Source organism: Malania oleifera, chromosome 5 (assembly GCF_029873635.1).
Source record: "Malania oleifera isolate guangnan ecotype guangnan chromosome 5, ASM2987363v1, whole genome shotgun sequence".
Classification (NCBI taxonomy): Eukaryota; Viridiplantae; Streptophyta; class Magnoliopsida; order Santalales; family Ximeniaceae; genus Malania; species Malania oleifera.
In genome coordinates, this window is record NC_080421.1 from 18,306,438 (window position 1) to 18,319,769 (window position 13,332).

General features: G+C 39.2%; 1 protein-coding gene across 1 annotated transcript in view; it reads right to left on the minus strand.

The window, feature by feature from the left end:
- LOC131154894 (DNA-directed RNA polymerases II, IV and V subunit 3-like) overlaps positions 1-13,050 on the minus strand; it is a 31,876-nt gene extending 18,826 nt beyond the window's left edge. Inside the window, exons 1-2 of the mRNA XM_058107705.1 lie at positions 12,326-13,050; positions 11,135-11,372 (exon numbers count right to left, since the gene is read on the minus strand). Coding sequence (XP_057963688.1) covers positions 11,135-11,372; positions 12,326-12,771 — 684 coding nt within the window. The 5' untranslated portion in view covers positions 12,772-13,050. The remainder of the gene's footprint in view (positions 1-11,134; positions 11,373-12,325) is intronic.
- Positions 13,051-13,332: the final 282 nt, after the last annotated feature.

Genomic DNA, 13,332 nt, shown 5'->3' on the forward strand with positions numbered 1-13,332 from the left:
AATCTCTATTTTCATCAAGTGACAGTCGTTCAACCTTGCAATTGAAGGGGACAGGGTCAATCTCCACCAGATTACTGAGAATCAAAAAGGAAGGAAAACGTCGATCTTCCTAGAGAAAGGGGGAAGTCGAATGGCTCCTCTTAGTGCTCAAGGAGTTCTGGGGCTGCTGTAAGGAGGGATGTCTTCCCTCTTCTGGGAGGAAACGCATCAGTGAAAAGAAGAAGACCCTTCAACTTGACCCCTGCAAAAAAAAAGATTTAGCAGATTTCCTGCCCTAACAAAGACTAATGAAGGTGGACGGAGGGTCGTAGACTCGTAGCCTTCCCCAAGGGTTTTGGCTCAGAAGGGTGGTTCAAGTTCTTTGTAGCCTTGTTGGAGCTAGGCAGACAAACTCCCCAGCCACCATGCTCACTCCAGACCCAATTTGGAGAATTCAAAGGCTCTAATCAAGTTTCCTCCCCTTTCGAAATATCAAGTCAGCATTACTCCTTCAACAACAGCCTCATGTGGCTGCCCTCATTGCAGTGGCTGCCCGAACTTCTCCATCTCCAAGTTGCTGGCATTGGAGATGATGAGTGGAGGCACGCACTCCTTTGCGATTGCTGTTCGTGGTGGATCTCAGGTCCACCTGCAGTCAACTGTTTTTGAGTTTCCTGGGCCTTATCCACCTCAGCGAAAATTTTTTACTTGTTTCAGAGATGCAGGATCTTATCTTTCAGCAGGCCCATTCCCCCCCCCCCCCCCCCCCCCCTCTTCATCATTTTAGAATTTTGCCACCTTCCAAGCCTAATGCCTTCTCCCCTTTCCCTTCTTCTGTTGGCCCATCCAGAAGCAAGGCCTAAGCCTCTTTTTAGAATCCTTGTCCCTCGTCTTGATCATCCTTCGCCTTCGACTATTGTCTTGGCCGAAGATCAGCAAAGGGAGGAGTTTTTGCAGCATGGGAATCAGATGGACAATCTAGCTATCATCCCTATGGAGGAGCCTGATCCTTCTAATGCTGCAGACTTCCACCCCTCTATTCCCTTGACTGATCTTAATCAACTGGATTTTGGCACTTCCACCTTCAAGTTGAAGGTTTCAGATTAGGTTCTCAACAAAATGAATTTAGTGGGTCAGGCCATTGGTGTTTCCTTTGAGGTTTTGAGAAAAGGGCCTTGTGTCTCCTTGAGAAAATTGGGAATAAAAAAAAAGGAGAAGAGATGAAGGATTGGTTGGCGAGAAAAAACAACAGGGTAGCAACCGCAAAAAAGACACGAATAGGGAGCTAAAAAGACTGGAATGTTCCATCAACTGTGATAAGTAAGATAGAGCTTCAGACACGGGTGCTGCTAGTAGTAGCAGGACTATTGTGGACTTATGTTGAGGAAAATAATCTCTGGGAGTGTAAGAGGACTAAACGACAAGGCCAAAAAAGCAATTATTAGATCCTTTCTCAAATTCTCAATGATTGGAAGGGGATGTCATCTGTTTTCGGGAAACTAAGGTCAAAACTCAAAACTGCTGGTTGGTAAATAGCTTATGAGGTGCAAAAAGCTACAGATGGATTGCATTAAAAGCTACAGGAACAGCAGGAGGGATTCTCATAATGTGGAACCATTGGGTTGCAGAATTACTTGATCATTCCATTAATTCCTTCTTGGTGTCTTGCTTGTTCAAGAACTTGGATGGCAACTTCTTGAGGATTTACACCAGGGTCTATGGTCTTAGAGAAGGCCCTTCCAGCCATCTCTTTTGGAATGATCTTGTGGAAATTATAAATAAATGGGAAGGCCCCCTGGGATTTTTTGGGGGGGAAAGGGGGAGGGATATTTTCTGGTTTTGTGTCCGTATGAAAGGAGTGGGAGATCCTCAGACGCATCCAATGTGCAGGAATTTCATGACTTTGTGAGTAACCTCATTGACCACCCCCTCATTAAAGGCTCTTTCATGCGGTTTAAATTTAGGGAGTCCCCCTCTCAGTCAAGGATCAATAAATTCCTTATCTCCTTTCATTGGGAGGAACATTTTTCGAAAGTGACACAATCCTTATCGGCCCATTTCAGAACACTTTCCCACCTTACTTGACATGGGAGGAATCAGGTGGGGGCCAACCCCCTTCTGTTTTGAGAACATGTGGCTTAAACACAAAGGTTTTCGCGATCTAGTAAAGAATTGGTGGAGTAACATGAGAATTGAAGGGAAGGCCAGCTGTGCGGGCCATATCAAAATTAAAATTGCTAAAAGAAAATCTAAAAGTCATGAAATAAAAATATCTTTGGCAATATCAGAGGGAAAATGAGGGATCATGAAAGGCATAAAGGAGCTTGGCAATCAGGAGTTTAGAGGACGCTTTAATGCTGAAGATAGAGTCATTTGAATTGCTCTCAAGAAAGACTTTCCTGAGATTAGTTGGAGGAGATAGCCTGGAGAAAAATCTAGGGCCCTTTGGTTGAAAGCAGGAGACAGGAACACCAGTTTTTTCCGCCATCCAGCTAACGTGCATCAAAGATTTGATTTGCTGACAAAAGTTGAAGTAGAAGGCACACTCCTTGAGGAAGAGGGAGATATTTGAAGGGGAACTTGCAATTACTACAGAAATTTATATTACAATAAGAAATCTTGGAGACCAACTGTTAACAGTATCTCTTTCAAAAAACTGAGTTACTCCAAGGCTCCGTGGCCTGAGAGACAGTTTGAGGTAGAGGAAATAGTTTTAGCTCTCAAGAGCTACAGGTACAAGACCCCAAGACCTGACGGTTTTAACATGGCATTGTTCCAAAGGAATTGAGACTTCCTAAAACAAGACATTATTGGAATCTTTAAAGATTTCAAAGCTCAGGCAGATTTGTGACTAGCATCAATTCAACCTTTGTCTCTCTAATCCCGAAAAGAGAGGAAGCTCTAAGCATAAAAGATTTTTATTCCATCAGTAATTTGGTAGCATGTATAAACTCCTCTCCTAAATTCTATCTGCCAAGCTCAAATTGGCAATATCACAAGTGATTGGGAAGAAAACAGCATGCCTTTGTGACTGGCCGACAGATCATGAATGCTGCCCCCATTGTGAGTGAGGCTGTGGATACCTATTTAAAGGGAGGAAAAAGAGGAACCATTTGTAAATTGGATATGCAAAAGGCCCTTGACCTGTGAACTGGAACTGTCTGCTTTATACTCTCAAAAGAATTGGTTTTGGATAAATTTGGTGCAGTTGAATCAGTCATTGTGTTTCTGACCCTTCATTCTCTGTGCGGCTTAATGGCTGCCCTATGGATTTTTTCAGATCTCTGTGCAATTTGAGGCAAGGAGATCCTCTCCCCCCACCCCTCTCATTTATCTTGGTTATGGAGATTCTGAGTCATATGATATCCAAAGCAAAGGAAGGCGGCCTGCTCAAGGGGCTTAACATTGGAGGGAGCAATGGTAATTTTGCAGGCTTCATCTCTTTTTTTCTGACAACATTTATATTTTGTGAGGACGATCCACAGCAAATTCTTAACCTCAGATGCATCCTTCTTGGGTTTGAAGCAGTCACAGATCTGAAGGTGAACTTGGGGAATAGTGTTATCATTGCTATGGGGCCTGTGATTGTGGCCCTCTCCTCGCAAGCATCCAAGGCTGCAACCTTGAAAGCTTTCCTATTTCTTACCTTAAAACTCCCTCTAAGAGCCAAGTTTAAAGACCAGGGTGTTTGGGATCCTATTATTGGCATATTTGAAAGGAAAACGGCTAGTCGGAAAAGGAACGACTTTTCCAAGGGTGGCAAACTCGCTCTTATCGAAATCACCTTAGCCAATTTCCTAGTTTTTTTATGCCTCTATTGCCCATCTCTAGTACAGTGGCCAGTAAATTGGAGGGCATTCAAAGAAGATTCCCTTTGGGAAACACAGGAGAGGATTTCAATTATCGTCTAGTGACATGGGTGGTGGTCCAACAACCCATGCAAAAGGTTGTCCTGGACTTAGATCCCTTCTTTTAACAAGGCACTCTTGGGGAAGGGGCTCTGGAGGTTCATGTTTGAGGAAAAAAGAAATTTAGGCAGGAAGTTATTGCTACTAAATATGGCCTTCACCACAATGTTGGGCCTCCGGGGAGGCATCTGATGGCTATGGTACAAGTGTCTGGAAATTTAACAGGAGCGTGGGAGAACTTTTCTCACAGGTGGATGTGTTTTTCTGGCATTACATCTGTTGCAGTGGCTACCAGCTTAGTGCCTCATTCCCATCTATTTACAAACTTGCATGTTATAAAAATGCCATCATTTGCCATCACTGAGGATGCTCAATCCATGGGGCCATTTGAAGTATCCCCCTGATCAGGAGTGTTCTTTATTGGGAGATAGATACTCTCATAAATTTTTACAGTATCCTTTACAATGTTCAGAGCCAGGACGACTCCAATAAACCCATATGGTCCCTGAGCAAGGAAGGAACTTTCATAGTCAAATCTTATTATAACCACCTTGCCAAGTGAAATGCATCAGTTCTCCTCCCTGGAAGCCCATTTGGAAAACAGCAGCCCCTTGCGAGGTTGCTGTTTTACTTGGGAGGCTGCTCTTGGGAAGATAACTCTTGACAACCTCCAAAAAAAGGGTTTCACACTTCCACTATTGTGAAGGGGTGTTTCCTGTCACTTGATGAAGTGGAATCTATGGATCACATCCTCCTTCACTGCCCCTAGACTAGGAACCTCTGGAGCTTGGCCATTTCCATGGTCAGTCAAAATTGGGTCATTGCAGCTTCGGTAAAAGGTGAGATTTGAGCTTGGAAAGGGACCCGCTCCAACAAACTCAAAAAGGGAGCTCTTTCCCTTATTCCCCTCACTATTTTTTTAGGTGGTTTAGAAAGAAAGAAACAGAAGGGCTTCCAATGGGATGAACTCTTCTCTACACACTGTCAATATCTCGATTTCTATGATCTCTAGTTCGCATAGTGGGATATCTGAGAGAGACTTTGCTGTAATTCTGGATATTCTCAATGTACTTCAGCGATTGGTGTTTTGTTTTTCTTAGTTTTCTATGTGTACCTGACTGGCATCTTCTTGATGCCCATCATTTTTCTGATAATTTTCTTTGCTCATCAAAAAAAAAAAAACTAATAGAAGGATTATCCTAATCCAACAAATAAAGAAGAATAGTAAGCTTATCAACCTCTCTTTCGTTGAAACGAAGTGGAACGGACATATTAGCACGAATCAAATGCCCAGAAAACGATTTGCAAGAATACATCCCGAAAGAATATAATACTCAGGACTGAAAATCCCTATAATTAAGAGACTTATAAAAAGGAAATCTCAAAAGAAATTTTGGAAATCCGAGATCAAGAAAGAAGACATGACACCATTATGCACAAAGGAAAGACGATACAAACAAGGAAAAGAAATGAAAGGCGCAAAGTCTCCCACCCAATTATCTTCTTATAAACAAATATGAGAACAATTCACCACAACAATTTTGGTATGAGGATTAAAGAGGGAGTAGAGTTGTGAATACACCTCCAAGGACTATCAGAAGCACATTGTATTCCCAAATTAGTATCGCATCAACTTTCATGCAAGCCAAACAATTGCATGGTCTTATCATCCGGGCATTTATACTACAAATCCAAAGAATTTTTTAACATAATCACTTATATTGTAAATGTAGCCAAGTTTATTATGATTTTAAGTAAACAAATGTAATAATTTTTTTATAACAAAAGAAGATATATTATATGAAAAGAAAAGAAGGTACAACATGCGAGGACAAAAAGTACACCAAATAACCAAAGAGAGAGAGAGAGAGAGAGAGATAAACAAATAAATATAAAACTAAACAACATTAGCCAAAGAACCCCCTTTTCCAACCCTTTCCATCATAGTTTACTGAGCTCTTCAAATTAGCTAATTCCCTTTATCCCTTCATATTTTACCACCATCCACACACACTTCATTTCCTGCAATGTCACTTAATATATTTTATGCAAAAGATTTTGAGCTTCTAAATCCTTCTAAGGAATCTCCATCATGGTTGTAGGAAAAATTCCATCCCTACTCCGTAACATGTTCACCAACCTATTGTTGTCAAAAATAGAAACTCCCTCCAAGCCTTCCAATGGGTGGATGGACATATGATAAATCCCTTATTTCATAGCAAGCACCACCAACGTACCCATATTGTTCTCGAATCTCATTCAATAACAATAACAACCCCTCACTACAATCAAACCCACTAATATTATCACTCTCTGAATCTGAAAAATCTCCCCCACCCGCCCGGGTCCCACCTTTCCTTTACTAACCTCATTACTGCATCCAGCCTTCTTTTTTTTAACTAAGGTGGAACTCAACTCTCCTTTAGAATTTCTCCTTGATAGCTTAAGCACTGACTCACCAGAATTTTCTCTCTTTTCTTCAAAAACCTTCATTTCAGCACCCATACAAGCTGCCCTGCTATGAGCATAAACTTTTTTACCCTCAAATCTATCAACATTAAGACTCTGATGGTCAGATTTCTCCGCAGACCCAGCGTCTTATTTTTTACTCTTTTTCTAACCGCCTTCTAATACCTCCTCAATACTTGACACAATTGTCACCCCATGATCTTGTTTAGAATATAATATGCTGCTAGAATTCTGAACTTGTTGGTCATTCCAACTCAAATCTCAGAAAATTGTATGCTGGATTTGGATTCCATTAGCAGAATGTTTAGAGTCCTCCCCAATACTCATTTCCGAATATCCAAGAGCAAAATTTTGAACCTGCACTTTATTCGGAACCATTACCACACACTATATTTATAATATTTAATTTATTGGAATTAGACTATCAAAGAAGCATTGAGAAGTGTCAAAAGGATGTCCAATAAACGTCTGACATGGACAAGGCTCCTTTATATGTTCGCACTACATGGATGTGTATTTATCCATATGAACATGAATCTTAATTAACCTCTGAGAAAGTATAATACACAAAAGGTTCACGTTATCAAACTTAAGCAACTGACTTAACACTTACGAGAGTTAAGTGAATGCACATGAATGTCCATGTTTCTAATCCTAAATAATTGACTCCCATATCCCTCACAGCTAACAATAAACAATAAAAGCCTTCTTCTCAACACCTTGTCCAACTAGTCCCTAATTATTTAAAGATTCTCATAGCTCTTGCAGCAAGCACCTTGATACAAAGCAAAAGAACAATCCTCCATAAGAAACACCCTTCTTAGACTAACTCTTAGAACGTCACAAGTGAGGAAGACAAAGACTTTACAAATGTCAAAAAACTCAATAAATCCCAAGGCTTTTTGAAGCAAAACTCTCCAAGGCAAAAGCTAAAGGTCAAAAAGAAATTCTTAATTATTCACAATAAAAATTCTTGTCCAATGACAACCATCAATCCTCACTTATTGGAAGGAAAGTAGGCCTCAACAACAACAAAAAAGAATAGAGCTCCTCCATTTCCCTATCATTAACAGATTTGTGAAAAAGGAAATCCCAAAAGAAACTTTGACAATTTAAGATCGCAAAAAAATGACACCATCATACACCAAGGTAAGAAAATACAAAAAAGGAAAAGAAATGAAAGGCGCAAAGTTACCCTCCCAATTATCTTCCCATAAACAAATAAGAGAACCATTCCCCGTAACAAAATTAGTATAAGGAATAAAGAGAGACTAGAGTTGTGAAACACACCTCCAAGGACTATCAAAAGAACATTGTATTCCCAAAATAGAATCCCACCCATTTACAAGCAAGCCAAATAATTGTGCAGTTTATATACCCTAGCATTTATACAATGCCACAAATCCAAAGAATTTTTGTAACTTCTATTGTAAATGTAGCCAAGTTTATAATGATTTTAAATAAACAAACGTCATAATTATTTTCTAAACCACAAGTATACCTATAATATTCAATTTATTGGTGCGTCAAAGAAACATAGAGGAGTGTCAAAAGGGTGTCCAAAAAATGACTAACATGGACAAGGCTCCTTCATAGATGCGTACTTATCCATATAAATATAAATCTTAATAATGTAGCGCCTGACAAAGTATAATAACACAGAAGGTTCACATTATCGAACTTAAGCAATTGAACCTAACTCTTACTAGCGTTGAGTGAACGTGTGTGGATGTCCAAGTCTCGAATCCTAAATAGTTGATTCCCATATCCTTAAAAGCTAACAATAAAATATAAAGGCAAGGAGACTTAGGGAGGTATAGGGGGATACTATTACATTAGCCCAGTTCGCACTTTTTAAAGAGACAAACTTTGGATGCGGTTCTGATAGCTAATGAAGTGGTACAGGATGTTAAAAGAGAGGTAATCAGTGCATTATTTTTAAATTAGATTTTGAGAAAGCTTATTATATGGTTAATTGGGAAACCTGTATAAGGCAATGGTTAAGAAGGGCTTTGGGTTCTTATGGCATAAATGGATCAAAGGTTGCCTTAGATCAGCCAATTTGTTTGTAATTATTAATGGTAAGCCTAGGGAGTGGTTTGAGATGTCTAGGGGGTTAAGACAAGGGGATTCATTATCTCCATTCTTGTTCACGTTTGTAGTGGATGGTTTGAGGAGGCTGGTGTCGCAAGCTCAGCATTATGGTGATTAGGGGTCTGGAGGGGTAGGTAGGGATGAGGTGAAGGTGTCTCACTTACAATTTGCAGGTGATACTAGTTTCTTTTTCAAGAATAGTACAGAGAAATTAAAAGGTACTCACTTTGCTAAAACATTTAGAGACGATTTCAGTACTAAACATTAATTTGGTTAAAGGTGGTTTGGATGGTGTTAGTTTGAGCAATAGGGAATTGGAGGATTTTAGATCTCTTGTGGAGTGAGATTTCTTGTCTTGGCCCATTTCATATCTTGGACTTCCTCTTGGGGGTAATCCTTTTTCCACCGCTTTTTTGTGATCTGGTGCTTGAGAGAGTAGGGAAGAGACTAGAAGGGTGGAAGAAGGCTCTATTTCCTTGGGTGTTAGTATTATTCTCATCAGCGCTTGTCTCTCTATATTCTTGTTTACTACCTCTCTTCTTAAAATTCCTATGGAAGTAGCCAGGAATTTAGAGAAGCTTATGATAGATATTTTATGGTTTGGTATTGGGGAAGATAAGAGGGATCATCTTTTCAGTTGGAAAGCGGTTAAGAGACCAAAATCTGAGGGAGGCCTAGACATCAATAGTTTTGTTTCTAAAAACATTTCTTAATAGGCAAATAGTTATGGAGATTCCTGCTAGAGTTTGGTTCCTTACAGCATGAAGTAATAAAGAGTATGTATGGTATTCATACGAATGGGTGGGATAATAAGGGGAGTGGAATTGGATCTCATGCATGCCCTTGGAAATTTGTCTCTCAGTTTCTGTTTTTTTTTTTTTTTTTTCTTTCCTCTCATTCGTTTTTCTGTTGGTGTTGGTGATAGGGTTCGCTTTTGGGAAGATATTTGAGTGGGTGAGACTTCATTGGAATACCTGTGCCTCGATTTTATAGACTTTCATCTGAACATGATGCTCCTATTCTGAATTCTACTCTTCTAAGAGGGGGTCTTGTGTCTTAGGACATCCATTTCTTTAGGAGTCTCAATGAGAGACAAAGATAGAAGAGCTCACTTGCCTATTGAGCATTTTGAATTCATTCATTCCCAAAACTAGGGATAGGGGGATAGTAGCCTTTGGAATGGGGACTCTTCGGTTTCAAAGTCATTTTTTGTTTCATCTAACCAAACCTCATATTCCCAAACCTTTCCATCTAAATAAAATAGCAAGTAAGGTTGCTGTTCCTTTTAAGATTTGAGCTTTCAATGGACTTTAGCTCTCAAAAGGGTTAATACAAATGACTTGCTTGGATACCTTGTGCCACGATTGTATACTATCATCTGCACATTATGCTCCTATTTTTGTACTCTATTCTTTTGAGAAGGGTCTTGTGTCTCAGGACTTCCATTTCTTTAGGAATCTCAATAAGACAGAGATAGAAGAGCTCACTAGCCTGATGAGCGTTATAAATTCATCCCATCCCAAAACCAAGGACTACGTGGGATAGTAGCCTTTGAATTGGGGACTCTGCGGGTTCAAAGTCATTTTTTGTTCATCTGGCCAAACCTATTATTCCCAGTCCTTTTCATCTGAATAAAATAGCGTGGAAGATTGCTATTGCTTCTAAGATTCGAGCTTTCAATGGACTTTAGTTCTCAGCTCGGTAAATACAAATGACTTGCTTCTGTTTCTTGTGTGGAAAGGGAAATGAGACTAATTGTCATTATTCCTACATTGTGAGGTGGCCAGGGCGCTGTGGAATAATTTGTTTGCCTGCAGCAGTGAGGATTGGGTGGCTCCAAAGACTACTTATGATTTTCTATCAATACAATTTTGGGGCTTTGGAAGGAAGAGAAAAGGAAAAGGTTTTGGTTTTGTGTTGTTCTCGCTATATTGTGGACTCTCTGTCTTGAAAAGAACGCAAGATATTCGGAGATCAGAAGACTCCAATGCATTTTATTTGGTAGAAAGCTTCATTTTTGGCTGCATTTTGGGCTTATTCTTTTGGGTTTTGAGGGTACTTTGCTGTCTGATATCCAAAGGGATTGGAAGCCACCATTGCTGTAAGTACATCAATTCTTTTTCCTTATGTTTTTGCTGTGAAGGAGGATATCTTGTCCTCTCCAAGGAAAAAAATAAATTCTAAATTATTCACAATAATAATTTTTTTTTTACTTACCACCATCAATCCTCCCCCCAAGCTGCCCTCAACCCCTTTTTTGGTGAGGTTTTAGGATGAGCACGTTATTTATTTATTTATTCATTTTGTGGCATGCATTTTCAAATTATTTTCAGTATACTACTATTCAACCTAGACATTTTGTAAAGGGTGATGTGCCATAAACAAGCAATTTTTTTAGGACTTGCAACCTTGAAAAGATAAGAATCTTAAATCAAATACTTAGGTACTGCAAAGTGCAAATCCACAAAGCACCATTTCTTTTCTGCAGTTTCAGCAAGAAGATAAATAAAGTTGGAAGGCTTGTAGCGTAAGCATCATAAGGACAATATATAGAAATGCAAACAACATAAAATTACAAATCAAAACCCCATAAAACATCAATCTACAGCAACAGTCTAGATAAATCTAAACTCTAACAAGCAACAGAAAAGACATTATAAGGATGAGCAGAATAATTATTGTACCTGTTGGGTGTTAGCATCAATGTCAAACACTTTGGTAGGGCTACTTTCAACCCAACTTCTTTTCTCCTCCAGCGTCAATGTTTCCATCATATCCTCATTGATGTGGATCTCTGGTTCATACATGAAAGTGACAGTTGCAGCAGGTGACCATTTTGCATGATCTTTCCCAATTCCTTTCCTGGCTATCGCTCTTAATCTCAGTTCTTGCCCACGACGTAACTTTACAATTATTATACCCCTACGTGCAAAGTTAACTCATCATTTCACGATAAACATTTCTATCCATTTCTGGATTCAATAAATCGCTAGCAATCCTAAGGGCATGTGCAGCTGTAAAAAATAGTTTTTATTTCTATTTTCAGTTTCCAAATATTTATGAAAATGCCACTGTTTTCCCATTCTCCAGTATTTATACGGGAAAGCTGCGAAACAAAAAAAAAAAGATGTTGTCCAGCTTTTCAATACAAACATTAAGGACGGGAAAACAGGTGGCATTTTCAAATGATTTGAAATTTTGAAAATGGAAAATGAGAACTGTATTCCACAATCCTACAAACCCCAAATGTTGCAAATTTTCAATGCAACCTACATTGAAAATAAACAGCTTTATATCCAGTCACCAACTATGGAGAAGGATAAGTGATTAAAATGAAACATAAGAATATCAACATCAGAATCCTTGGGCTTACTCACGCTGCTATAAACAGCGGAAATGAAAAATAAAAATAAAAATAAAAATAAAAAGGGATGCAAGAACAAAATAAAGCACACATGCTGCCCTTCAGAAAGAAAACCTCAACTTAAATCATATTATGCACCATTCAGTTGCTTTTTTCCCATTTCCTAAACTTAAAAGATATATAAATTTCTGATTTTTTTTCCTTCCCATTTATTTCCCTTCTCAACAACCAATTGGAGCATAATGTAACAAAAACTATAACAAATTTCGGTGTAATTTCTCATTCCAGCTGAAGAGCGGAATAATTTGGGAAATTTCCACTCAAGCCTCCCAAAAAATAAAAAAATTCAGTGTGATCTTAAACGCAAAATATTGATAAAAAAAAAATGAGAATATTGCATTACGACCCAAAATGAAAAAATAAATAAATAAATAAGGCAATATGTAAGACGACAGAGAGAGAGAGAGAGAGAGAGAGAGAGAGAGAGAGAGAGAGAAATGTGTCGTCAGACCTCTGCTCGGAGGAGTCGAAACCAGAAGAATCAGAGAAATCGACAGGAACGACAGTAGAATCAGAGCTGTAGAGATCTTTGCTGGTGACATCCAGGGTCTGGTCGTTAATACAGCGGGCCTGGAGGTGAAACTCGACGGAGCAGAACTCGCACTGACCGTCGCCGTCGCAGGCGTCGCAGTCACGGGAAAAGCGCATGCTCATGGCGCGGTCACTGGTAAGGGGAATGAGGCCAAGGCGGTGGGCGATGAATTCGTCGTTGAGGACGGAGGAGTTGACCTCGATTTCCACCAGGTCTATGGCGATGGTGGGCACCTCCGCCAGCATGACGCGACGGAGGGCGTTGGCCATGCTGGCGTCGGTGTCCCGGAGCTCGAACTTCATGTAGTCATCTTTCACCTCTCTGATCTTCACCTTCGGAAACCTCTGATACGACGCTCCCTCCATCTCTCTCTCTCTCTCTCTCTGAGTGCGCCTCTGCCTCCGCTCGACGGACTGTTGCAGGAGGGGTTCCCTTGAAGCCAAACGGGTTTCGTATTTCTTTTTCTGGGACCGAAATTCGAGTTTTTTTCACAATTTTTTAAAATCTTTTGAATTGAACTCCGGTTACAATTTTCCCCCAAAAAAATTGAGCAAAATTAGAGTTTCAGCCTCTCAAAAACATAGTAAGTGCAAACTCAAGGATCATTCTTCGAGTTTGGTTGAAAAAAAAATTAAAATAAAATCAAGGAACCTCATTAAATGAAAAATTAATATAATGGCTTCCTAGAGTAGTTGAAGATTTAATTTATGTATAAATTAAAAATATGAGTTGTATTATAGGGTTAATGTAAGACCTACCCGTTACAATTCAAATCGAATGTTAATGAAATAATAGTAAAGATGCCTAAATATATTAGTAAGATAATTGATATTATTATTTTTAAAAAAAATTAGAAATTTAATATTTATTTAACTTTAATGAAACTTTTATTTTCAAGGTGATGTATATTTTCATGTTTTTCTAAT